The sequence below is a fragment of the Phragmites australis genome, chromosome 4 (genome assembly GCF_958298935.1).
Source record: "Phragmites australis chromosome 4, lpPhrAust1.1, whole genome shotgun sequence".
Taxonomy (NCBI): Eukaryota; Viridiplantae; Streptophyta; class Magnoliopsida; order Poales; family Poaceae; genus Phragmites; species Phragmites australis.
The window spans coordinates 10,041,315-10,066,489 of NC_084924.1; the positions used below are offsets into that span (position 1 = coordinate 10,041,315).

The 25,175-nt window shown below is 43.8% G+C and overlaps 1 protein-coding gene across 1 annotated transcript; it reads left to right on the plus strand.

Moving 5' to 3' along the window:
* The first annotated feature begins 19,863 nt into the window (after positions 1-19,863).
* LOC133915630 (phosphatidylinositol 4-phosphate 5-kinase 1-like) lies at positions 19,864-24,236 on the plus strand. Its single transcript, XM_062358858.1, has 8 exons — positions 19,864-21,103; positions 21,205-21,372; positions 21,468-21,633; positions 21,913-22,023; positions 22,100-22,293; positions 22,378-22,508; positions 22,585-22,678; positions 23,350-24,236. The coding sequence occupies exons 1-8, from the start codon at positions 20,112-20,114 to the stop codon at positions 23,657-23,659; spliced, it is 2,166 nt and encodes a 721-aa protein (XP_062214842.1). The 5' UTR covers positions 19,864-20,111; the 3' UTR covers positions 23,660-24,236.
* The last annotated feature ends 939 nt before the right edge of the window (positions 24,237-25,175 follow it).

Genomic DNA, 25,175 nt, shown 5'->3' on the forward strand with positions numbered 1-25,175 from the left:
GACTATGGAGGTGTTCCTCTTCCTCCCCGAGCTAATATTTATACCATTTGCCAAGTATGGGGTAAACCGATCGGGTGATTTTGAATTTTCTTGCTAACGGACAATTTGCAGTTTCTAACGAAGTCATCGGACTACCATTAGTTCTGTGATGTGATGTGCATTTTCTTTTACGGAGTACTACATTTTTTGTCGGACAAGTGCTGGCTCGATGTGCTTCTATTGGTACGTACGCCTGACTCACCTGACCGTGTCCTTTTTCCACTATGCTATTGGACTGTGCCACGGTGCATTATTGTCGGATCAGATCTGCATTGTTTATGTACACATGGCAAGATTTGATCGCTGGACTGGAGCACTTTCCCGTAGTCAAACGAAACCGGATCCTCTAGGACTGTAGGGCATGGATGTCCCAGCCATACTAGAAAGGTTTAGGTCGCGCCTTGGCTTCTCGAAGCAGAGACAGCCATTTTTTTTTCCGATAAAGGGAGATCTACTCTCGACATCATATAATACAGATCGAGAATGCATTTTCAATCTCTGCATAGTCAAGGTACAAACGGTGAAACAAAATAAAAGGCAAAAGGAAACCAAAGCGCATTCAACATTCTTATATTGATCCATATATGACAAAAAGGAAAAAAGTATTAGCCAATAGTATTTGGTAGTTTATGTGTCACGAGACATGTTGATCAATTTGCATTACGTATATGCATTTTTTATAGCCAGTACTACGTACGTCTCATTTAGAGCACTTGATTTTTTAATGTATTCTGTGAAACACTATAATTTTTAGTTCTTGCAAAATTCCTGTAAGATTTTTTATTCCTTGTGCTCTACTGCGACGGATACAGCGGGGGCTCGGGCGTCGAGCCCTCATATTGGCTGCAGTTCTACTAAAATGAAAGCGTGAAGGAGTAAGAAAGAGGATGTGGAGGAAGAAGAGGCAGAGGTGGGGGAGAAGAAAGAAAAAGCGAGCCACTCTTAAAATTTGGTTCTAACTTTGCCATTATACTATATCTTAAACTTTAGTATCAATAGAATCTATACATATCGGCATAGTATTATAATGTAATAATAGCATTATAACTCATAAGTTGCTCCTCTTAATGTAAGTAGAGACACAAGACATGGTAAATTTCCTCCTCGGATATTTCAACACAAAGGCAACTAATGACAACTACGGATCCTAGCATATCTCCATTTCCTTTTCTCTCCAGGCTAGTTCTCCCCATAGCCTGGTTGTTGATGTAGAAAGGGGATAATCAAGAACACATCACCTTGTCGTGATCTTAGCCTCGAGCTACCGTAGCGCAAACAGTTCAGAGCAAGCATAGGATTCCCAATAATTCGGCTCTTTTTAGTACTGCACGTAGCTCTCATTTGCCCTACCCAATCCATCTGGCCAATAATAACTAAGCATATAAAACTGTTTCCTAGCTTGGAAATGTCACCAGGAAAGCTATGCTCCGGTTTTGACAGCGACTAATCAATCGGTGATACCAAGGGAAATCATTGGCAACATATCCTTTGGGAGGCTTAGACTCCCATGGATGCTGATTCATTCGCCAGAGTAGTCCCTGTAAAACTAGCAATTTCCATCGATGCCGAGTGGCATCCACGCGTGGGCATGCGCTTTGGTTCTGCCCTCGCGTCATTCTCCGTGGCTTGTCTAGTCAAGCCCGCACGGCGCGGGCATGGAACGTGGCGAGACAGAACGAGCCAGGCCACGTTTTTGTCTTGGGCTAGGCGGGCGGCGTCGCGATCGGATGGCATGGGGCGTGCGGCGGATCTGCGGATGGAACAAATCGGGGTCAGAGATCAGGTCGGCTTAGCGTCTTGTTGCCCTTTTGCCGCGTCGGCGTCTTGTTGCCTTTTATAATGGTTTCGGCGACGGCGGGTGACGGGCTTTGCAGCAACGGGGGTTCCCTTTATGGGCAAGGACTTTCAAGGTCTGTTGAGTTCAGCTGCCTGATTCAGGTCTATCTGAATCATCGTTCGGTTGGGAGATTCTTCAGAGTGGTGGGTTAATCAGGCAACCCCATTTTAAGACTACGTTTTGGATCATGAGAATTTTTATCAGGCGATAGATGAACTTACAGCTCCCTAGGCAGGACTGTTATAATTTCTGAATTTCTCTAACGTACCTCACAGTCGTTAGGAAGCCAAAAACCCATTCGGACGTTTAGAAAAAAAAACCCTTCAGGCACCTATATATCGTACTCACTTCTGTAGCACATGCGGAGCTGATGATGCCACTGTTCAACTGTAGACATCTTGAAGCTTAAATCGACGGCCAGAAACATTGTTCAATTGTATTATGTTGAAGTTAATCGATGGGCGTACAAAAACTCCAAAGTCACCAGGTGATCATCCTAGCATTAGTGCATTGCCGAACGGAAGATGCAATCTGAACATGAGGACATCCCCATCAACGTGAGCATGGAAGAAAAATAAAAAAAAGTACAAAAAATTAGCGAAAGATTCGTCAACAATAGAATCTTAATGATCAATTGTGAGTGAATTCAGCAGTTGATAGAGTGCTTTCGTTAGGTTAGCTAGCTCCTAAGATTGGCATGCGGTGCTCTTTTTCGCAGGAGTGGTTGGCAATATATAATTTGTGTTCCTGTCATGTGCTGCTAGCTTAATACAATATTAGACCGCTAAGGCAAGCATTAACATTAAGTGTCATCAAAGCTGACAGTGACTAAAGGCTATGTTTATTTTTTTCTGATTATGGATTCTGCTCAAAAACAAAAGCAAACAGCCACAATCTAAAAGTTGATTCTTGCAATTCACATTATACTACGAAATCGCACAATCCACAATTTAGTGGAAAAAACTTCTTCACAGAATTCAAATTGTGACAATTCACATAAAAAAACAAACAGAACCTAAGAGCCCAACAAAGGATCTGTTTTGGTATTTCTAGATGAACTAAGGACCTAAGATACAGTACACTGGTTCTCAAAGACTTATTGAAACCATTTTATTGCTAAGTTTAATATTTCAGTGTGGGAGAAAATTTAATAATTTGTTAGTCGTCAAAAAATCCAACACAAAAGAATTCCTTAATACTTCACCGTTGTTGGAATCTTTTTGTAATTTTACATACACTATAGCGATGGACTCCACTGATGATTTGTGGGCCCTGTGTCATTTTGCTTGTTCACACAAGAAACACAAAGGCATAATGGAAGATTGGCTTAGGGGCTTTGAGCAAAGGCATGAGAATAAAATACTCGTTAATATAACAACTTTATGTTGGGCTATATGGTTATGCCACAACGATGTCTCTTTTAACAAAAAAACAAGCATTTTCTTTATACAAATACTCTTCAGAGAAACATACTGGTTTAGACACTGGAGGCTACTTCAAAAAGAGTGAGTGAGAGATGAGTTGACTAGAGATGGTTGCTATGGAAGCCTTTGCCAAGAATGAATAGTGATTCAATAACAGACTATGTGGTAGATAAGTTCTCATTTATCATGTAGTGTTTTATTTATTTGGTTTATATCGCTTGCATTTGTAATGTGGCGGAATTGTAATAATAAACCAGGAATGAATTGTTTCCATTATCTAAAAAAAACACAACATTTATCCCTCAATTAACACATTCTCGTTTCGACAATTCTTGTTGTTACATTTAAGTGGTGTTTGGTTGAGCGGGTGGTAAGATAAGTGAAAATGAAATCAAATCACAATGGGATCACCGGTGGGATGAATGATTCCATCCTTTGTTTGGTCCTTAAGGTAACGGTATGACAGACCACGACCTCCTCCACATCCATCACGAATCCTTTCACTGTTGCTAGTTGTCCGTGCTCTCTAGCCCACACCACCCCGGCTGTGCTTGTGTCCTCACCAACATGAACGAGCCCCCATGTTGCTGCTACATTGTGACAAATTATTCATCACCCGGCAATACTTCCAGCATAGCACACGATCGGCAGAAGTGGGAGGAAGCATCATGATCGCGTGAGAGTCCAGGTTGGTGTGTTGTGGAATACGTGAGTGTGAGTGTGAGTGTGTGTGGGGGACCTATAGGCGTGAGTCGGAGAGGTAAAAAGGAATCAAGACTCTGTAATCGAGCGAACTTTGAACATTAGACAGAAAACCTGATGAACAAAGGGGTCGGTGTCTTCAGGCGCCCTGAAACTATCTCTCTCTATTTCGTTTTCACTATGTTTGCTTGATCCTTCCGTCGATCAATTCTGGCACGACAAGGTTCGTGACATTTGGTATCAGAGCCTCTCACCATCGTCTTTCACCGGAGAGTCCCCATGGAGGATTCATACGCAAAGTTATGGTACCCATACGTGGCATCTGACTAAGTGTTCTTTCACACAACAAACTATCTCTTATTTGGGACACATTATATCCAAGGATGGAGTTTCTTCGTACGATAAGATCAAAGATATCCAAAACTATCTAGTACCCTCCATAGTCAAAGAACTCAGCAACTTTCTCGGACTTGCTAGATACTACTAAATATTTGTGAAGGATTTTGGTTTGATTAGTAAATCATTGACCGACTTACTCAAAAAGCATGACATCTTTGTGTGGACACCATTGGCTGACCAGGCATTTTAGGAGTTAAAGCACCAATTGTCGGATACACCAATGTTAGTACTCCTTGGCTTCTCCAACCGCTTCGTTGTCGAGATAAATGCAAGCGATCGAGGGATTGGTGCGGTACTAATGCAAGATGATCATCTAATAATGTTTCTTAGCAAAGTTTTATGCTCACGAAATCAAGGCCCGGTTGTGCATGAGAAGGAGTGCCTAGTGATGATCCTTGCCATTGATCACTAACGCGCATAACTTCAGCACGTCGAGTTCACAATTCGAACGGATTACCGCAGCCTGATTCATTTGACGAAGCAACGCATGCATGCTCCAATTCAGCAAGATGCTTTGACTAAACTGATGGGATTGAACTTCCCAATACAACATAAATAGGGATAGTTCAACAAGGCTACTGACGCTCTCTCTCGAAGACCTCATTATGAAGAACTAGCAATGATTAATGTATATCATCCGGCATGGCTCAAAGCTGTTACTCGAAGTTACAACAACAACCAGTTCACACAGTGGAACTTGACAGAGCTCTTACTACCAAGGGCTCCAATCCCGAATTGTGTTCAAGGATGGGATTCTACACTTCATGGGATGCATCTAGATTGGCAAAAACATTGACATTCAAAAACACATCATCTCTGCTCTCCATGATAGTGCTTGTCGGAGAGTTAGCTCCTATCGCAGGGATCCTGAGGGACCCCTTTTTAGAGATTCGGCCGGGGGATGGTTCTGAATATGTTTGCTGGAGAAATAAATGGACATAAATACGATGGCAGGTAGGGTGGAATGATCTAATGCAGAAAAGAGTAAATGCGCTGGGGGATTTTTAGACAGGTTCGGGTCGCACTGCGCGTAACACCATACTCCTGTGTGGATGCTATAAATGCCCTGAGAATATCTCTCAGGAATGTGCTAGTTACAAGAATATCTGTCTATCCTAGGACCTTGGGCTCCTTGTTCTTCGGTTTCTATGCTCGTACAAAGGTGTTCTTCGATCTCTGTTGGGCTCAGTTGGCTCTGTGTGCACTTGTCCGAGCTTGGATTTTTCGTAGACTGTGTTCGATCAGCCTCTGTCTTTGTCCGTACAGCCAGCTGCTTTAAATACCCGCCGGCGGTAGCGTACCCCGAAAGGGAGGGCACGAGTTACAAGGCACCATAAATGGAAAGGGCGTCATCATGGCCTCTGCGCGAAGTGACGGGGGTTGAAAACGCGCCCCGCGCCTGGTCTTCAGTCGTCATGATGGCGCTGGCAACGGGCGCCGTGGAGAGGGCCCACCGGGCAGCCACAGAGCGGCCTGGCGTGCCCGCCCGGTCTTATTCGCCTGCCACAACAGCGCGGCAGACGGAACACCTCGGGCCTCGCGATGCTATCCCGAGGCGCACCGGATAGCACGGGATGGGACCCGTGCATTAAATATCCCCACGCCCTTCTGCCAGAATATGGCAGGAACTGACACCGAGCGTGGCGGGAGCAGTTGGAGGTGACAGGCCACGTATGCTCTTAAATGCGGCATCGGGCCTTTCACTGGCTGACACCTCATCGCTGGACCCCTGTGAGGGCCACTGACGGGGGGCTTCCTGGATCGTCGGGGAACCGAGTGCTCGGGGGTCACTGTTCACCTCCCCGAGCACTCTCTCCCGAGAACGCCCTCTCTTGGTCCTCGGGGAACCGAGTGCTTGGGGGCTGCTGCTCGCAGCCCCAAACACTCTCTCCTGAAACTACCTTCCTTGAGTCCTCGGAGTACTCGGGTGCCCGGGGGCTACTACTCGCAGCCCCGGGCACACTCTTCCTGGTACTCGATTCTCCTGGTCGTCGGGGGACTTGGGTGCTCGGGGGTCACTATTCAATCCCCCCAGCACTCTCTCCCCGGTCACTTAGTCTTTGCAGATCATCGGGGAACCCGGGCACTCGGGGACCATCGACTGTGGCCCCGAGCGCCCTCTCCTGGGACTTAGTCTTTTTTACCTTTGCGGGGATGACCCAGCGGAAGGGCGCCACGTGGCGGATTGCTAGCCTGGCCTCGGGATTCGGGGACCCCTGGTTCCTGATTTACCGACAGTGCTCTAGGAGGATATTCTGGCTTCTTGGCCACCTATCACAAAACTAAGTGTCTCTTTGCATGGTCTAATATGAAGAAAATGATCAAGGAGTATGAATAATCCTACTTGATTTGTCAACAAACCAAAAATGAGAGCATCACGCCGCTGGATTGCTACAACCACTCAACATCCCTGATCAAGCCTAAAACACAGTGACCCTTGACTTCATTGAAGGACTACCCAATTCGATAAATCATGATGTAATTCCGGTTGTGGCTGACAAATTTAGTAAGTATGTACATATTCTACCACTCAAACATCCATTTACAGCTCTATAGGTGGCTAAGCTCTTCATGAACCACATCTTCAAGCTACACGGTCCCTCGTAAGCCATTGTCTCTAATCGTGACCGCATCTTTACCAATGCTCTATAGAAAGAATTGTTTTGGCTATCACATACAAAGATTTATCTCAATTCTTCTTATCACCCACAAACGGATGGGCAAACAGAACGTGTCAATTAATGTCTTGAGACCTATCTTCAGTGAGCTATACATTCTTGTCCAAAGAATTGGTTCCATTAGCTCTCGTTGGCTCAGTATTGGTGCAACACCTCATATCACTCCTCTCTTAGCACTACACCATTTGAGGTTGTCTATGGTCATAAGCCTCATGACTTGGGAGCATTGCAGTTGGATGAGTGAATCATGGTCGATCTCACAACTTGGATGAAGGAACGTGAGGTCATGCATCAACTCCTTCACATTCATTTGGATCGCGCCCAACTCAGAATGAAGCAGCAAGCTGACAAGCATTGCACTGAGCACAAATTCTAGGTTTGTGACCAAGTTTTTCTCAAGCTCCAACCTATATTCAGTCTTCAGTTGCTCATCGAACCAATCAGAAGTTGTCTTTTTAGTATTACAGACCTTTTCATGTGGAGGAGAGAGTTGGTCCAGTGGCATATATATTGTAGCTCCCAAGTTCAAGTTAAATTCATCTAGTCATTCATGTCTCTCAACCAAAAAAAAAGAGCACTCAGTCCAGATATGGTGGTCAATCCTTATCTGTCGCCACCGTCATCCACTCTGCAGGTGGCTTAGCAACCTGATTAGGTGACCGACGGAAAGCTAATCAAACGAGGCAACACTACTGTTCCTCAAGTGCTGGTGAAGTGGCAGGGTCTAGATAGGAACTTGGTTACTTGGGAAGATCTTAGGATGTGTTTGGATGGCTATACCAACTTGTACATGTATGGTATGATTTAGCTGGGTTAGTTAATCCTGGATGGGTTGGTACAGGTAGAATATTTGATTGGATGTATGAGATGATACTTGTTTCTGTTTGGTTGGCTGTATGGGATGGTACGAGCTGATACAGGGTTATGTTTGGTTTGATGAATCTATACATATATGGTGACCTCCTCTCTACCTTCGGTGAGTATACCTCTCTACCTCTGTTTGCTTCTTGCTTCTTCGTGTTGCATGCTGGCACCCAGTGATAATCTCTAATGCACTGATAATCTCTAGTAAAATCAGTCCATTAGGAAATGTGTTGCCTTCTCATGTTTTGAGAGCATCATTTTTCAGCATTGAAAATCAACCATATGGAAATAACCACACAACAGAAAAATGATTGTTTCACCAAGTTGGCGAGTATATGCACATGAAAGATAATAAAAAAAAATACAAAAGGAAGATGAGTCGATAATTTTGGTAAACTTTTCAGCATATCAAAATATAGAGAGAGCATGGATACATTAACCAAAATAATTGGAAAACAGACTAATTGATTCATCAATTGTTTTTTCAGCAATAAACTTAACTCTATAGCCAATCAACATGATTGTTTCATCGCTCAAACTTTTTGATCTATTCCATGAAGATATTCTTATAGAAGGCTTCAGTTTGCAGCTTCTAAAAGCAGTAACAATACCAATGATCGTAAAAACAACAAGAAGAACACCAGTTGCAATTTCTAAAATAAGAAGCCAAGATGGTTGTTGTACTCTTTCATGCTGATGTCCAAAACTGATGTGAGGACTTCAAGCCAAACAAACAAACTAATTTCCATCAGGAATCCGACTTGCAGCCATACTACTATATACACATTAGACTCACAAGCCAACAACAAAACAAGGATCTGCATGGAGACCACATCAGACTCATAAGTCAAATAACATATACCATCAGAACATCTCATCAGAATAACGTCAGAACAACTATTAACCCAACATAAAAGTTTAGTGCAGCACATACACATACTAATAAGTTTAGGCGGAACACATACTAAGTTTTGATGACCCAATCTTACAGCACAACACAACATCAGAACAACATCACCACAGCATGAGAACAACATCACCAGGTATTACAAGATAAACATCACCATAGTCTGCCCTCATCTTCCTCTCCTGCTGTAGGTCATACAAATGCTCCAAAAGACATTAACAGGTTACTAGATTGTCATACAGATGCTCCAAAGACATTAGCATGCCATTAGCAAAAGATCATATCTCATACTATCTATGGATCTATATCTGAAAGGTGCTCCTTTATGTACCTAGCAACCCAAATCATTTTGCTTGAGAGAGGGAGTTTGTAGAGTGCTCTTGCTTGCGAAGGCATAATAATGGTATAGATGTCTTAGAACCCTGGAATGCTCATCATGTCACTGTAGAGGCTCTCGGGAACATCATTTTCTGGAGTTGCGACCTTCGCTATAGCTGTGGCCATTTGACTAACAACAACGCCATACAAGAAGCCACATCTGCAGCAACACTAATGATCAGCTTGATTTTTTCCTCCTCTGGTCCATCTACATATTACCAATGGGAATGCATACACATATGAGATGAGTATCAAATAAAACAACCAGATTAATTTCAAACACAATATTAGCACTAATTTTAGAGAATAATCTAAAACTCATGTGGGAGACCATGTCAGGCATCCAAGAGTGATACTGCTAATTGCATGAATGGATTCAAAACCTTTGAGATAAAATATTCTGCTAATTTTGCTCGAGAAGTGGGATAATGTGAATTGAAAATGTGACAAGCCGATTGCAGGCTGGAGGCATAGGTGGTCCTTCCACTTTCAGATTGGATCAAGAATTTATGTTTGTGAATTCCAATTGTTGTACCGAGATAAACAATCGCACATACAATATTGTAGGTACGAAAGGGGGAATTATGCAAATGTTTTGTTGGGGTTTGGATAAATGACTCTTGAGATATTATTGATCATTTTCGTTCAAAAAAGAGAGTACTAATCGTTCTTCGGTAGTACCTTGTTCAACCAATAGAATGAGACTCCTCAAAGATGCTTCATCGGTGTGTCACCGATACGAACAAAGATTTTTTACCAATCTGCAAGAAAAGATAAAAACTGCTTAGCCTACTAGTCAACAGTTCAGAAAAATCATAAGATTTTCAGCACAAAGCACTTCTAGTGCAATAGCTTGAACACAAGAAATACCACACGGTTTGTGTGTAGTTGCCAGTTCGGAAAGAGGAGGTAGGAAACAAAGATTTCAAAGGAGGCAATGATGAGTTCTGAATCAAATAAAAGGGGTTCGCAAGCAACAACAATCAGTAAAGCATGAAAGGGAAGAACTTTGGTGAGCGCATGTCACATCAATGTAAAAAAGGACCATCTTTTCTCCCGAGCTTTCGTTTCTACAAGAAAATCCAACACTAGCACAAGACCACCTCATCATCTGTATCCAACTAAACAAACAACGAAAGAATCTCAAATTCTCCAGATTCAGAGGGAACAAAGCATCAACATCCTACTCTAGTAGTCCAAGAAAGCAAGAGTAGCTCAGTAATCAAAGAACGGCAACATGAGCATCACAATTCAGAGCCTTTTGCAACCTGAATGAACAAGATAATCTAATCCAATCCGAGCTCAACCTCCAACTTGAACTACACATGAAAATCTACCCTTTTGCAACCTGAATGAATGAGCTAATCTGCCCTTTTAACACCATTGTTCTATGAAAAGGATGGATGCATCCATGTAACAACAAGCTAATTGGAACAACAAATACACAAGTAAAATGTATGGTGATCATACGGGGCGACCTCACCTCGCAATGGGGAAGGATCTAATGACGTCGCTCGGCGGGATAGGTCCAGAGCGGTGACACAGTGCTCGGCGGGACAACACCTGGGCTGGTGACGGCGGTAGTCGGCTAGATAGATCCAAAGCGGTGGTGGTGTTGCTCGGCAGAACAAGACTGAGTTGGTGGCAACGGCGGTCTACGGGACAAATCCAGCGTGGTGGCTCGTTGCTCGGAGGGACAACACCTGGGTTGGTGGTGGCGGCGCTCGGCGGGATAGGTCCGGAGAGCCAGGGGCGATGCCGATGATGCTCAACGACACAGGAACATCACAGATCTACACACCGCCTCCTAGTGAGCAAATGGGAGAGGAGAGAACGGGAGGTGAGCCAAATGGATGGCGTTTGGGACAGGGCCAACCTTGACAACATGGTGTGACTGATTTTAGCCACACTATGTCATGCAGGATCTCTGGGGAATGTTCTATGAATATGGATGGCTCGGTCCTAAATTAGATGGTTCAATTCAAACAATTAAACACTGAACGGGGGCATATTTAGTACCAATTAATACAAGTACCGGTTGGTACAACCAACCAAACACTACCTTATTGCGATGCGTCAATGGTTTCCTTCATTCACGGCTTGAGGTCAAACCGATTTTGAAGGGGAAGAGAATGTGATGAACTATTCATCACCCGTTAATACTTTCATCATAGCACATGCTCGGTAGAAGTGGGAGGAAGCATGTGATCGCTTGCTACTCCAAGCTAGCATGGTTTGGAACTTGTGAATGTGTGCATGGGGCCTACAGGTGTGAGTCGGAGAGGTAAAAAGGAATGGAGACTCTATAATCGAGCAAACTTTGAACATTAGATGGAAAACCTGACGAAGAAGGGCCGATGTCTCCGAGCGCCCTGAAACTCTCTCTCTCTCTCTCTCTCTCTCTCTCTCTCTCTCTCTCTCTCTCTCTCTCTCTCTCGTTTTCTCTGTATTTGCTTGATCCTTCCACCAATCGGTTCCAGCACGGTGAGGTCCGTGACATACGTGAGTGAGAGAGAGTTGAGGATCTGATTACATGGTAACTGATTATAGCGGAACCTGACCAAATGTGAGCTAATGGGATTCCTTCACACTGTAATCGAGTTACGGTCCAAAAGCACTAAACCAAACAACATCCTTAGTGTTTAATTACACCGTTGGATGCGATCTTGTAGCATTGCAGATGTTCGTGAATGTTAGAGCTCAAATTAGATAATATCCGCCATTCCTCTCCGTTCAAACTTTGTATTCCCTGGAGAGATTGATGTTTTATTCATTATGTTCTCCATTGATATTCTTTTACAGTGAATTTTCGCTGCTAAATTGAGCTAAACCATTAGGCTATTACCAATATGATCTTTGGGAAGCTCCGATGTGTATCACCCACAAACACCGTGTGTATCATTCACAAACATTGTGTTCTACCTTAAACTTGATTAGTACTGCTGGGGGCCTTAAGCAGAGACGAGAAACCAAAACGTATTTTGTAGTCTAGGTTTCAAGCATGGCAACTAGACACGTCGAACAATTTGATCCCCACATATGCGTTATTATGGAGCAGAATTAGGATTCAAATCAACGCATTTAACCACTACGGCCCATCTGGAATCCTGGAATTTTCCAAAAATCCTTCATGATTGAATTGGTTGTGTTGAGTCCTTGCAAAAAATTTTGTGAGGTTTCTGCACTCCTTGTCTTCTACCCTTTCGGTTTTAAATATATGATGTTTTGATCAAAATTTGGTTAAGTTTTTAAAATTTTGACCATCAATAACTTTTAATATATTTACTTTGAAAACATAAAAATCACATATGTAGATTTGTTTTGAAAAATACTTTTATAATATTATATTTTTAGATCTCCAAAATAAATATTTTAGAAACTATTGATGGTCAAAGTTTTAAAAGTTTTAACCGGATTTTGATAAAACGTCATATATTTAAAACCGGATGGAGTACCTTAAACTTGATTGGGTATCGTGGCCACCGGTGATGCAAATAATTTTATTTCATTGAAAAAAACCTTAAACTTGATTAGGCATTAAATATGGGGAACTTGTACGCATCTACGTAGTAATTCATGACGTATATAATAGTATACTAAGTGTGTCTTCATGATCTTAAGCAAGTAAAGACACATGACACATGGTGTCTTTGGTTATTTCAAGACATGGGCAAATATGACAACTATGGATCCTGGCATATCTCTATCCATTTTTTTTATATCTCCAGTCTCGCTCCCTCTCCATAGCCTGGTGGTTGATGTTGAAAGGGGACAATTTTTGAAAAATAGGTAGGAGCTCTACCATTCAATTACGGAGAAGAATATAGTTTAAAACTTAAATACTACAGAACACCTTCACACAACGAACACCTTCACACAACAAGCGCCTTCTCTCAATCTAAGCCTCAAGCTAGCGTAGCTCATTTCCAACAAATTGGTCCTTTTTTTTAGCATTCACGTACCTCTCATTTCCCTACCTAATCCATCTGGTCAATAATAGCTATGCATAACTGTTACCCAGTTTATAAATGTGACCGTACAAACTAAGCTCTGGTTAAGCATGGTGTTAGAACTGAGTCGAGTGTCACCACGCCATCTAGCTTAGCCAAGAAGAAATTAGTGTTCATGAAGACATACGGGTGTTGTACCCTTGCTCATGTCGCGAGCATGGCGTCCTTCCATCTTTGACATTCGCGAGCTCGCATCGGGTCTTAATTAAACTCGTAATGACCCTAATGTCTCTATGGTGACCCCAGTGAAATCGATTTTCTAAGATCCGCCCCTGTAAGGTAATTTCCAATGACGCGAATGATAACAACCGACGTAGACGACTACACTTAAATTAGTAGAATGGTTTCTTCAGAGGAACACATGTGGGCAAAGTACATAGGTTCTACCCTTACGTCGTTTTCCGCTCCTTGTCGAGTCAAGCAGAGCACGCACGGCTGCCGATCCGGAGAAAGACTAGCCCAGCCAGCCAGCGTGACGCTGTTTTGTTATAAGTAAAACTCATCTTAGGATAGGATCTTCACTGACCTTATGGAAAACAACGCTTAATTAAGACGGACTTAAAATTAGAACCTGCATTGGACGATGCCATTCCCTTCTAGTCGGTGTAGATGATTGATTAGCTCTGGAAGACCCCTCCTGACGTGTGGATCGGCCTTCAGGAAGGAAATTATATAAGATCGGGTCTCACAGAAAGATCTATATCTTCGTGTGACACGTGTCATCTATTTCTCTCATATATGTTGAATCAGATCATTAGATTCAGAACGAACGGCGTGGATCAGGATCTCACAGAGACCCTTCTGTAGAGAATCTTATATAATTTCCTTCCCAGCCTTCAAGCCAGAAGATGCGTCCCCATATTGATTTAGGTGGCATTTTTATAGAGGCCCCCCTCTTAATATAGCGCAAAACTGAACTAGGTCCTAACCATTATGTGTCTGACGCAATAACCCTTAATGACAACTTAATCCTGTAATTAGTTATGTCACTGTTCAACTAATGGGTTAATTATGGATTAGCCAACATCACACTAGTCTAACACGTTTTTGTCTTGAAATAAGAGGAGCATGCCGCGATCACATTGGCGTGGGCGCGCGGGAGCGGCACGGCCGGTGGAATGATTCGTCCGGGTTCAGGATCAGGGGGTGGGTTAGGGCCCCGCGTCGGCGCTGTTGCCTATTTATGATGGCTTCGGCGAGGGCGGGTGCCGAAGTTGGCAACATTTGAGGATTGCTATTATCGGCAAGGATTCCCACGGCTTGAACTCAGCTGTCTGCTTGTTCAAAGTGTTGAGGTGCTTCTCAATCTCGTTTGGTCGGTGTTCTCCTGTATTGGCATCAATAAGGCAACTCAATCACAAGACCTTGTTTGGAACATGTGATATTTTTTATGTTTCATGCATGAACTGAAGTAACATATCAAAAGTGAGGAACCGTTACGATTTGACTTTTGTCCCTTGCATTCCTCGTAGTCGTTCAGAAACCAAATAACCTCTTGGATTTACGAAATCAGCGCTCCTGGCAACCAAATCCCATTGGACTCTTCTGCAGCACCAAGGTCAAAGCTAATGTCATGGTTCAACTGCACGGAATCAATGTCCAAAGCTCCATGGTCACCTGGTGGTGAGCAGCCTAGCATGGCAACCAGAAGATGCAATCTGAATATAGATCTCTAGGAAGCAAAATTTATAGAACCCTGTCCAGAAAGATCTCCGTAAGATTCTATTTATATCATCTATCTCCTAATCCAACGATTGAATTGAGAAGGTGAGAATGAGAGTAGACACATATCATCACAACGTGTGCATAGAAGAAACTGTAAAGAATGTAACTGAAATCATCGGCCTAAGACTCGTCAACTATAGAATCCTTATCATTGTTCACTACTCGTTCTTGGGGGTATAATCCATCAACACCTCCCACGAATTACATAAATTCTCCAAACTAATTATGTGACTTAAGCACACTACTATAGAAAAGGACATCACTGCTAGTTTTTGAATCGACAGCAAATTAGCGACAGATAGTGATAATCCATTATCACTGCCGACTTATAAACCGACCGTGACAGTAAGTATCACTACCGGTTTAAGTCTTGAACCGGCAGTGATAACCCTAATATCACTGCTGATTAATAACATGAACCGACATTGATAAAAAATATCACTGTTGGTTCAAAGCATGAACCTAAGAGAAACCCTATGTCGAAATATTCATGATGAAATATTTTATACATAAATCTAAAAATAGAAACAGATGTTGCAAAGCTGCTATACCAAGAGCTCTTCAAACGTTCCACATCAAAGAGCTCATGATACAATAGCCATGCATCGTATGTTATACATCTTGCGCTAGCTGAGTGAATTTACTATCAGAGTGACAATAATAAGTCTAAATGAATAGCAAAAATGATCTTTAACACTCAAACTTAGCTTGAAGCAAATGTATCTTTTACCATTCGTTTAGATCTATCTATTATCATAACCATCTTTACACAACATTCACGTGTGTAATATAGACGTGTAGAGAGGAGATGAGGAGATAGAGAAGGCATGTGGCAGCACGTTGGCTCAGGAGATGACGAGCTCAATGAATGTACCTAAGGTGGCTACATGCTTGGAGGACGGTGAGAGGATACCGCGTGGGGAGGAATAAGGAGATAAGGAAGGTGTGAGGCCGCATGTTGACTCGAGAGACAACGAGCAAGGGGGATGAATAGTGGTTACGACGAGGAGCTTGTGTGAGTGGTGTTGAAGTCGTGCATGATGGGTAGAGGCAGCCACAGTGGAGATGGTCGGTGACTACCGCTCCACTTCGACCGCCATTACCCTTTGGAAGTGGCTTTGGAGAGAGTAAAATAAGATGAACGCAGCTGAAGGAGACAAGTTTAATTCATAGAAGAATTATCATTACTGGTTGGGAATACGAATCGACAGTGATAAATATTATAGCTAGTGGTTATTAAAGGGCATCTTTTTAAAAACTAATAGTGATAAATATTTATCACTGTCAGTTTGGAATACAAGCCGGTTGAGATAAATATTATCGTTGTTGTTTATTAAAGGCACGTCTTTTATGCACACAAGAACTGACGGTGATAAATATTTATTACTGCCGATTTGGAATACGAACCAATTAAGATAAATATTATAATTATCGGTTATTAAAGATATATTTTTCATGCACATCTTTTTAAGAATAGACAATGATAAATATTACCATTGCGGGTTTATAAAAGGCACGCCATTTTAAGAACCGACACTGATAACCATTATCACTACCGATTCTTACTGGTTCGACTTTTTTTTCATGTCTCGAGCTTATGAACCAACAGTGATATATTACCATTGTCGTTATTATTGAACTGATAGTGAAAGAGGCAAGGATAACCTTTTTTTTAGTTGTAGTTCACATCATGCTATATCACTGCAGGGTATTACTGAATCAGCAATGATAACCCTTTCTGTGATAGTTATAGTTCACACTATGCTTTCTTTAGGTTAATTAGATCCTATAAGTGGCAATGCATTATGTACCTATCATGCGTGGGTTACAATATTTAACCTTTAACAACAATATTGACATTACGCGTCATCCATGACTTACTGTGAATAGGAGCCTAACTAAGAGCATCTCCAACAAATACTCAACAACTCACTCCCAATATTATCATATAGGGAGCCTTTCCAATAAGATTCACTCCCTAAATCTCCTTTCTTTCCAACAGACTCTTAATACCCCATTCCCTATATTTCAACGGACCAGAATCTCTTCCCGACCCTACCTATCATATCTCTCCTATGTTTCTCTCCCTTCTTTTTGTATCGCTCGAGTTGTCATCTCTCCCGACCTGCGTTGCTCTTTGGTCCACTCATGAGACCTGCGCCTGCTATGTCGAACCTCAAATCGAGCTCGTAGATGCCCAAATCAAGCTCTTTTTCTGCACCAATCGAGTTTCCCCCCATGAAATCAAGTTTCTCCTGCCTGAACCAAGGCTGTTGCTGCAGGAATCAAGCTTTTCCCCATTGGTTCAATCTGCCAAATTGAGAACATCAGCATCACACGAATCTAGTTCGTCGTGGCTCAAATCAAGTACATTGTAGCCTAAATCAATCTTCTACCATTCAGATCAGGTCTGCCCTGCCCAAATCAAGCTTGTCACCGCCTGGATCGACCTTCTCCCACGGATGACCTTGCAGTTTGGGACGATGGATGAAAGGGGAGAAAGAGAAGAAAAAAGAGGGAGGCAAACCAACCAAACAACGAAGAGAAGCTTACCTTGCTTTGCCATGCAAGGTGAGGCAAGGTGGACAAGGCAAGGCAAGTTTGGTGATGGAACTAAGCGTCTCTCTTCTCTCTACCACCTGGTGGTCTTCTCTCTCTCACTCACTCTAGTGCCACTGCCCACGCCACCGAGCTGCTCGACCACTCACAGTCGTCGCGAGCGCGCGCGTGCACGGTGGGCTAGCATGACGGGTGCGCCGGCGCTGCGGAGGTCGGACCTCGACTTCACTGGCATATTCGATGGCCCGCCCTGCCACTCGTCGGGGAATGAGCACTGCTCACGACGCGGCTCGCTGAAAAATTCGTTGTTCAGGTATGCGCCGAGGGTGAGAAGCGGGGGAGCCGAGCCACGACGGGGTGGGTGGGAAGAGGGGCGTGGGAGGGAGGCTAGGCGCGGACGGCCGAAATGGGTGGATAGGGAGCCGACGCCCACTCACCACAAGTAGAGAGCGAGAGGTGCGGACAGGAGGTCGGTAAGTTTAAGGAGGCGCAGACAGATTTTGTTGGAGCTTGTTTTTTTAAAAAAACTTTAAATTTAAAGATAGAGTTATATAGAGAGACTTTTAGAAACGCTTTAAGGATCTTCTTTGTTTTTTAATGAACCAAGGATCTGAATACTTGCTGGTTGCTAGGATGCATGTGTATTGGGTGCTATAGAACTTATCCGGATCCTTTTTTTTTTTTTGCTAATATGCCTATTTATGAAGTAAACTTATAATTTGATAGCCACCTTAAAAACTCAACACAAAAAACTTCCACAGTGACTCAATTTTATCGGAAATTTGGAATCCTCTGTGTAATTGCACAGACACAAAAAAAGTTCAGAGGAACACAACATTTTAACTCATAATCAGCAACTAGGACAATATATGTACCTGTCGTATTGTAAATGTTTGTGAATATCGAACATGATTACATAAATATTAGCAAAAGTTTTGTCGCTTCTGAAACTTATAAGAAAGCAATATGCGCCCATATTTATGTATGTATATTTATTTTCCTTAGTGTTCACTCAAATGAATTCGCTTATTTTGTTAGCCATAGAAAAATCCAACACAAAAAGGTTCCACAACAATTTGCTACTTATTGGATTCTTCTATGTAATTATGGACCCTCTGTTGTTTCTCCTCCTTTGTACACTAGAAATGCGATATTTATGTGACAATTGTCGTCTTTGAAAAAACTTATGGATAAAATTTGATGTGAATACTAGAAAAAGCATATCTCAAAACCGACTCTCAAGAACCGACAAAATCCGCCCCACCTTTTGATTTGTACTTCTATTTTCTATTATGTTTCTGAGAGAGATTCGTGCTTCATAAATTCCTGCCCTCCTTGGATATTATTTGATGCCTATTTCTCCTAGGAGAATCACACATTCTAAATGAATCAAAAAACTAAACCGTTTTTGTTAAAGCTCACTCATGCAACATCCATGTAATCAGGGGCGGAACAAAACACATAGCAAGGTGGGCTTCATCCCGAAGTGTAGGATTTTCGTCAAGGTATAGTCCGGTAGTAAAAAACCAACCGAAGATAATATTTTGATTAGTTCTAGTTATTAAAGTTCAGCTTGCGGTGTGAGCAAATCCGGTTCCGCCCTTGTAATCCTATTACCACTGAAACCACCCTCCATAGATATCATTGCATTGTAGCCCATTTAAACCTCTGTCCGTCTACTGTCCGACACGAGCCACCAAGCAAAAGCAAAGTGATTAAGCGAAGCATGCCTGCCCAGATAAGTCAAGCGGACACGCTGTAAAAAACAAATGCCGCCGACCCCAGACGTCAGTCACGCCACGGCACGCCAGCAGTTACGTGCAGCAGGGGCGCAGGCGCGCTCCGCTCACCGACCCCGACCCGGGCGACGAAGACGATGGGGTTCAGTCGTGACTCGTGCCGCCCTAGTGCACCAGCGTCCAGTATAAAATTCTAATAAAAATATAATAGTAGAGATCATGCTATCATTTAATGTTTTAGAAATTTTAAGTTAAATAATAACTTGTACAGTGGGAAATAAAAAAGAAAAATCAATGATTCATACATAGTAACTATTTATAAATAAAATTTCTCTTTTTTCTCTGATACATGCTGTTTAAGCTCAAAAATTATAAGATGGTAGACATAGCATACTCTGTATTATCATATTTTTGTTAATTTTTTATATTTTTTAATATTTTTTATTAATTATATAAACTGATTTATGTAACGGTTATACGATAGAATTTTTTTAAAAAAAGGGAGCAAGGGCCTTAAACTCGTGTAATCCGCGCGGGGAGAGCCTCCCGTTGCACGCCGAGGAGCCCCGCCGATTTATCCGATGCCTGGGGGCAGTACGGTAAAAGCGTCTCCTCGCTCCTCTTCCTCCCACCCCTTCCTCCACTCTAGTAGTACTAGTGCTAGGCCTCCGCTGCCACCACTCGTAGCCCAAGTAGCCAGCGAGCGCACGAGAAAAAAAAAATAGAAGCAGAAAAGGGGGAGGCGAGAAGCTTGGGAGGAGAGGAGGGAGCATAAATCCCGAGCCCCAAATCGCAAATCCTAGCCCATCCCGATCTGCAATGCCGGGACTGTGAGGGTGCGCGCGCGCAAATGAGGCGGGTGGCGCCGGCGATGATCGCCGCCGCCGGCGAGGGGGCGGCGGATGGGGTGGTGGAGAAGGCGCTGCCGAACGGGGACGTCTACCGCGGTGGGTTCTCCGGCGGTGCGCCTCACGGCGAGGGCAAGTACGTGTGGGCGGACGGGTGCATGTACGAGGGGGAGTGGCGGCGCGGGAAGGCGTCCGGGAAGGGCCGGTTCTCGTGGCCATCGGGGGCCACGTTCGAGGGGGACTTCCGCGGCGGCCGGATCGAGGGGCAGGGGGCGTTCGTCGGGCCCGACGGCGCCACCTACCGCGGCGCGTGGGTGGCGGACCGCCGGCACGGGGTCGGAGCCAAGAGCTACGCCAACGGGGACTACTACGAGGGCCAGTGGCGGCGCAATCTCCAAGAAGGGCACGGTCGATACGTCTGGGCCAACGGCAACCAGTACGTCGGGGAGTGGCGCGCCGGGGTGATATCCGGCCGCGGCGTGCTGATCTGGGCCAATGGGAGCCGCTACGACGGGGTCTGGGAGAACGGCGTGCCCAGGGGGACCGGGGTCTTCACGTGGCCCGACGGGAGCCGTTACGTCGGCTCCTGGCCGCGGAACTGCGTCGACCTGCCGGCCATAAGCGGCACGTTCTTTCCGCCGATGGGCGCCGGGGGTGCCGGCGCGGTGAGGAAGAGGTCTTCCGTGGAGGGTGTTGGGGAGAAGGCAGCGCCGCGGATCTGCATCTGGGAGTCGGAGGGCGAGGCTGGGGATATCACCTGCGACATCGTAGACGCGCTCGAGGCGTCCATGCTCTACAAGGAGGCCGCGGCCGTCGGAGGAGGGGCAACGTACATGCGGGCACTGCCACATAGGAATGCCCGGCGTGCAGACAGCGGAGTCCCACGCTGGGCGTCCTCGGCGGCCACCACGCCAGAGGGTAAGCGACCCGGGCAGACCATCTCCAAGGGACATAAGAACTACGAGCTCATGCTGCAGCTTCAATTGGGCATCAGGTGAGTTCTGTTTAGGTATTTCTGTTGTGAAATGCTCGCAATGTGGTCTGGGTCTTGGGAGATATTGTGCATTTGGGAGTTTATGGTTCTGCATCTTGCAGACATTCGGTGGGGAAATCTGCCGCGGTGCCGATGCGAGTGCTTGCACAGGCAGATTTTGACCCGCGGGAGAAGTTCTGGACTCGATTCCCACCGGAGGGGTCAAAGGTCACACCACCACATTCATCTGCAGAGTTCCGGTGGAAGGACTACTGCCCCATGGTGTTCAGGTGTTTGTCTGCCTAACCATTTTACCGATGAGTACTGTGGTCTTGTTGTTGTTCATCTCATACTGTATTATTTACTGGGGTGTTGAATTCTGCAGGCATTTGAGGAAGCTGTTCGCTGTTGATCCAGCAGATTACATGCTCGCTATCTGTGGCAACGATGCTCTGAGGGAGCTGTCTTCGCCTGGGAAAAGTGGTAGCTTCTTCTACCTTACCCAAGACGACCGCTTCATGATTAAGACTGTGAAGAAATCAGAAGTCAAGGTAATATTTCTGTTTATCCTTGTATAAATGCTTTATCTGAATCATTGGATGCTATAGTTTGTGGTGTTTGGTTTGTGTTTTTCATTAAATTGCATTGTGGGAGTGGTGATTGAGAAGATGTTTTCTGGTGGAGTCTTTTGGTGGTATGCACTTAGTTATTGTGTTTTAAGTGTAGTAAAAGAAAAAAAGTGCAACTAAATATAATTAGTTACAGAGAAAAAACCTATCTGTCATGCTTGTGTGTAGAGGGTCTGATTACCTTGCTATTTGTTGGTGCAGTTGCTAATTCGAATGTTAAATACCTACTACCAACATGTCAGCCGATACAAGAACTCTCTAATCACAAGGTTCTATGGTGTACACTGTGTGAAGCCCCTTAATGGACAGAAGGTGCGTGATATTTACAACTATGACCTTACTGCAAATGTTTACAACAGCCTGGTTTTTTGACAATTTATTTCTCCAGGTCCGATTTATTGTCATGGGTAATTTATTCTGTTCGGAGTACCGAATTCATCGCCGATTTGATTTGAAAGGTTCATCCTATGGCCGAACAGCAGACAAGTTTGAAGAAGAGATTGATGAGACAACCACTCTCAAGGACTTGGACCTCAATTTTGTTTTCCGGTTGCAGCGATCTTGGTACGCGGATCTCCACACGTAAGTTCAACCTCTACAATATTTAGGGTATTAATATTACTTTCACTGAAATGACAATGCTGTCCTATGGAACTAACTGCACAGGCAACTGAGGCGAGATTGTGAATTTTTGGAATCGGAGGGGATTATGGATTACAGCTTCTTAGTGGGAGTTCACTTTTGTGATGACATCTCTGCCTCAAAGATGGGATCATCAACTTTTACTGCTTCTCCAAGTAAGTTATGATTGTTTGTTTTGGATCTTAACAAGGTCAGCAACCTTTTCTAACCAAAGTAATGATCCTTAACCAGAGCTTTTAACGAAGAGTGAGTCATTTCAAGGTGGCCGCTGCATGCCAGAATTGTGCTTCTCAGATGATGATTTTGATAGGATACCTGAGTGCCGGTATGTTGGAGTGTTTTTATATATGCATCTCTGTTTTGTTGTGACCTGTATGCATTGCATTTTGTCTTGAAATAATCTCTATGTCATCAGAGCTGTTACCAATTCTAATTCTCTATTTGAGGGGATGAACGTTGCTCATAGAGACCACTTTTTGCATGCATCCTTTGAACGTTTATTCGTTGAAATGTTTACTTCTGCTGTTCCGGATTTATTTCAGTATTTGAGTGCAAAATGAATTAGTATCGTTTTGGGAGCATATTCAAGTTAGAGTATGCTTTTGACATCTTAGCACTAGCAATTTTAGCAATTTTTGGTCTGGAAGATGAATCAACAGTAAGTAAATTTTTGGTAGATGTCAAAGAGATACACAGTTCTTTTATCTATTCATAGCCACCCTTGCCGATAAAAGCAGAATTCATGCTTTTGCTGTTAACCTAAAACTTTTTTTTTCATGCCTTCATAAGTTGCACCTTTTCTCCATCTCATGAGACTTCATTGCCGTCCAATTGGCTTATGCATGGATGCATTTAGGCATTGTTGGGACCTAGTTGTTTGCTGATCTGTATTAGAGATTGTTCTTTCTAGTTTACAAGCAGCCAATGCTCAACAACTCAATTTCGAATCAATTAAGCGGTTCTCTAACATCGCCTGCCAACATTTTTAATTTTCAGGAAACCCTTGATTAGACTGGGTGCTCACATGCCAGCCCGAGCAGAGCAAGCATCCAGAAGGAGCGAGTTCGATCCGTTTCTCCTGACTGGTGGAGGGTTCTTGTTCCCAAACCAGACTGGTGAAGTGCATGATGTGATTCTGTACTTCGGGATAATTGACATTCTCCAGGATTATGACATCACAAAGAAGCTAGAGCATGCTTACAAGTCATTACAGACAGACCCCAATTCGATTTCTGCAGTGGACCCAAAGCTCTATTCGAAAAGGTTTCAAGATTTCATTGGCAGAATTTTTGTGGAAGATGGCTAGGTGTTGTGTGGAATGCAACATGAGTTCCATACGAAGGCCAGAGCACCTGCAATGATTCGAAGATGGTTCAGGTTACCAACAATTTTGTGCACGGCAAAGAACCTCCATAATTACCAGGAATCATCTTCAGCTACGGGGATCCGGTAAAGTAAAGCGGTTCATTGGCCCGGGTAACTACCGTCAAGCCTCGATCAGCAGTGCAGGGAATTTGAGTTCCAAAGCAAATTTGCTCCGAATTCTCTGCGAAATCACCGGAATGGCTGGATTTTGAAACACAGCCATGAGATCAGAAGATTTCTGTAAATTTTGTGGTTCGGCGGGTGTGAGATTGCTTCTTCCAGCTCCGTAGCAGTAGTTTTCTTTTTAACTCAATTTTGTTAGAGGATTCCTTCTGCTTCATTTTCGCCCCTTTTAATATATCGGCCTGATGTAAAGAAGGGGATAGGGAGGTTTTTTGTTTTGTTTCCAGAAAGAGGATATTTAAGGCTGCGGCAGGCAGTGAACAATAAGATCATGTACAGATACACCTTGATCCTTAGAATGGGTGGATTAGAATTTAATTCGGCATCTTCATGTCTGTGGGGCCCTGAGCACTGCTTCTCCCTCTCTTTTGTGTTGTCGGTTTCTTCCTTTCCCAGTATTTATTGGTCCTCGGCATAGCTTTTTGCAGGGTGGAGAGTGAGACTAGGGAACTCTTGACCTGAGGTGTGTGATGTCTCAGAGAGGGATGAGTATTGGAAGTGGGGAAAAGTGATAGGAGAGGGGGAGCATGAAAAGGAGAGAAAGGGAGGCACAACACAACAGATGGTTAGATTGGAATGCCGATCTTATCTATCCTTTTCATCCGTATAACGCCCAAACTTCGAATCTCTCTATTGATACCCACTGCTAATTCGGTTATTAAGAGTGCTAGTGTTTGGCCCTCGTTCCCCAAAGACTATCGGATCAACCCCACCCCATAGATGCAGACGGGATCAGAGATAAGGGTCCGTTGGTTCTTGGGCTGCACAAGCGTCTCGAGCTGTGGCCAGCAGATGCGAACCAGATTTGGCGTCGTGGTCCACTCTTCGTAAGCAAACGCAGATGGTCACAGACATGTTTAAGGGCTAATGCTATTGTACTGCTACTAGGGGGTGTTGTTCAGATAAAAAATGTTTTTGTTTTCTTTTGCCTCATGGGAATCTCTCCTCTGACTCTTTGTCCTTGGGGGGTGTGCAAGCCTATAGATGGATGCCACGTGGATGGAAGGTTAGTGGTGGCTTGCCCTGGGGTACAAGAAAAGGAGGTTTGTTCTTAGCTTACCTAGTGATTAGATGAATCCATCAAGGTCTATTTGTCACGCTAACCATCCATAAGAAAGCTTGGTTTGGCCTAAATGGTTGATATGCTAGTCATTATGTGTTCATAATGTGTTTTTTATACAAAAATGGGACTACTTGATTTTACGGTTGACCATGCACTACTCTTCTTCCTCTGTAAAAACCTTAACTGAGTACTCCATTCGTTTAGAAATAGT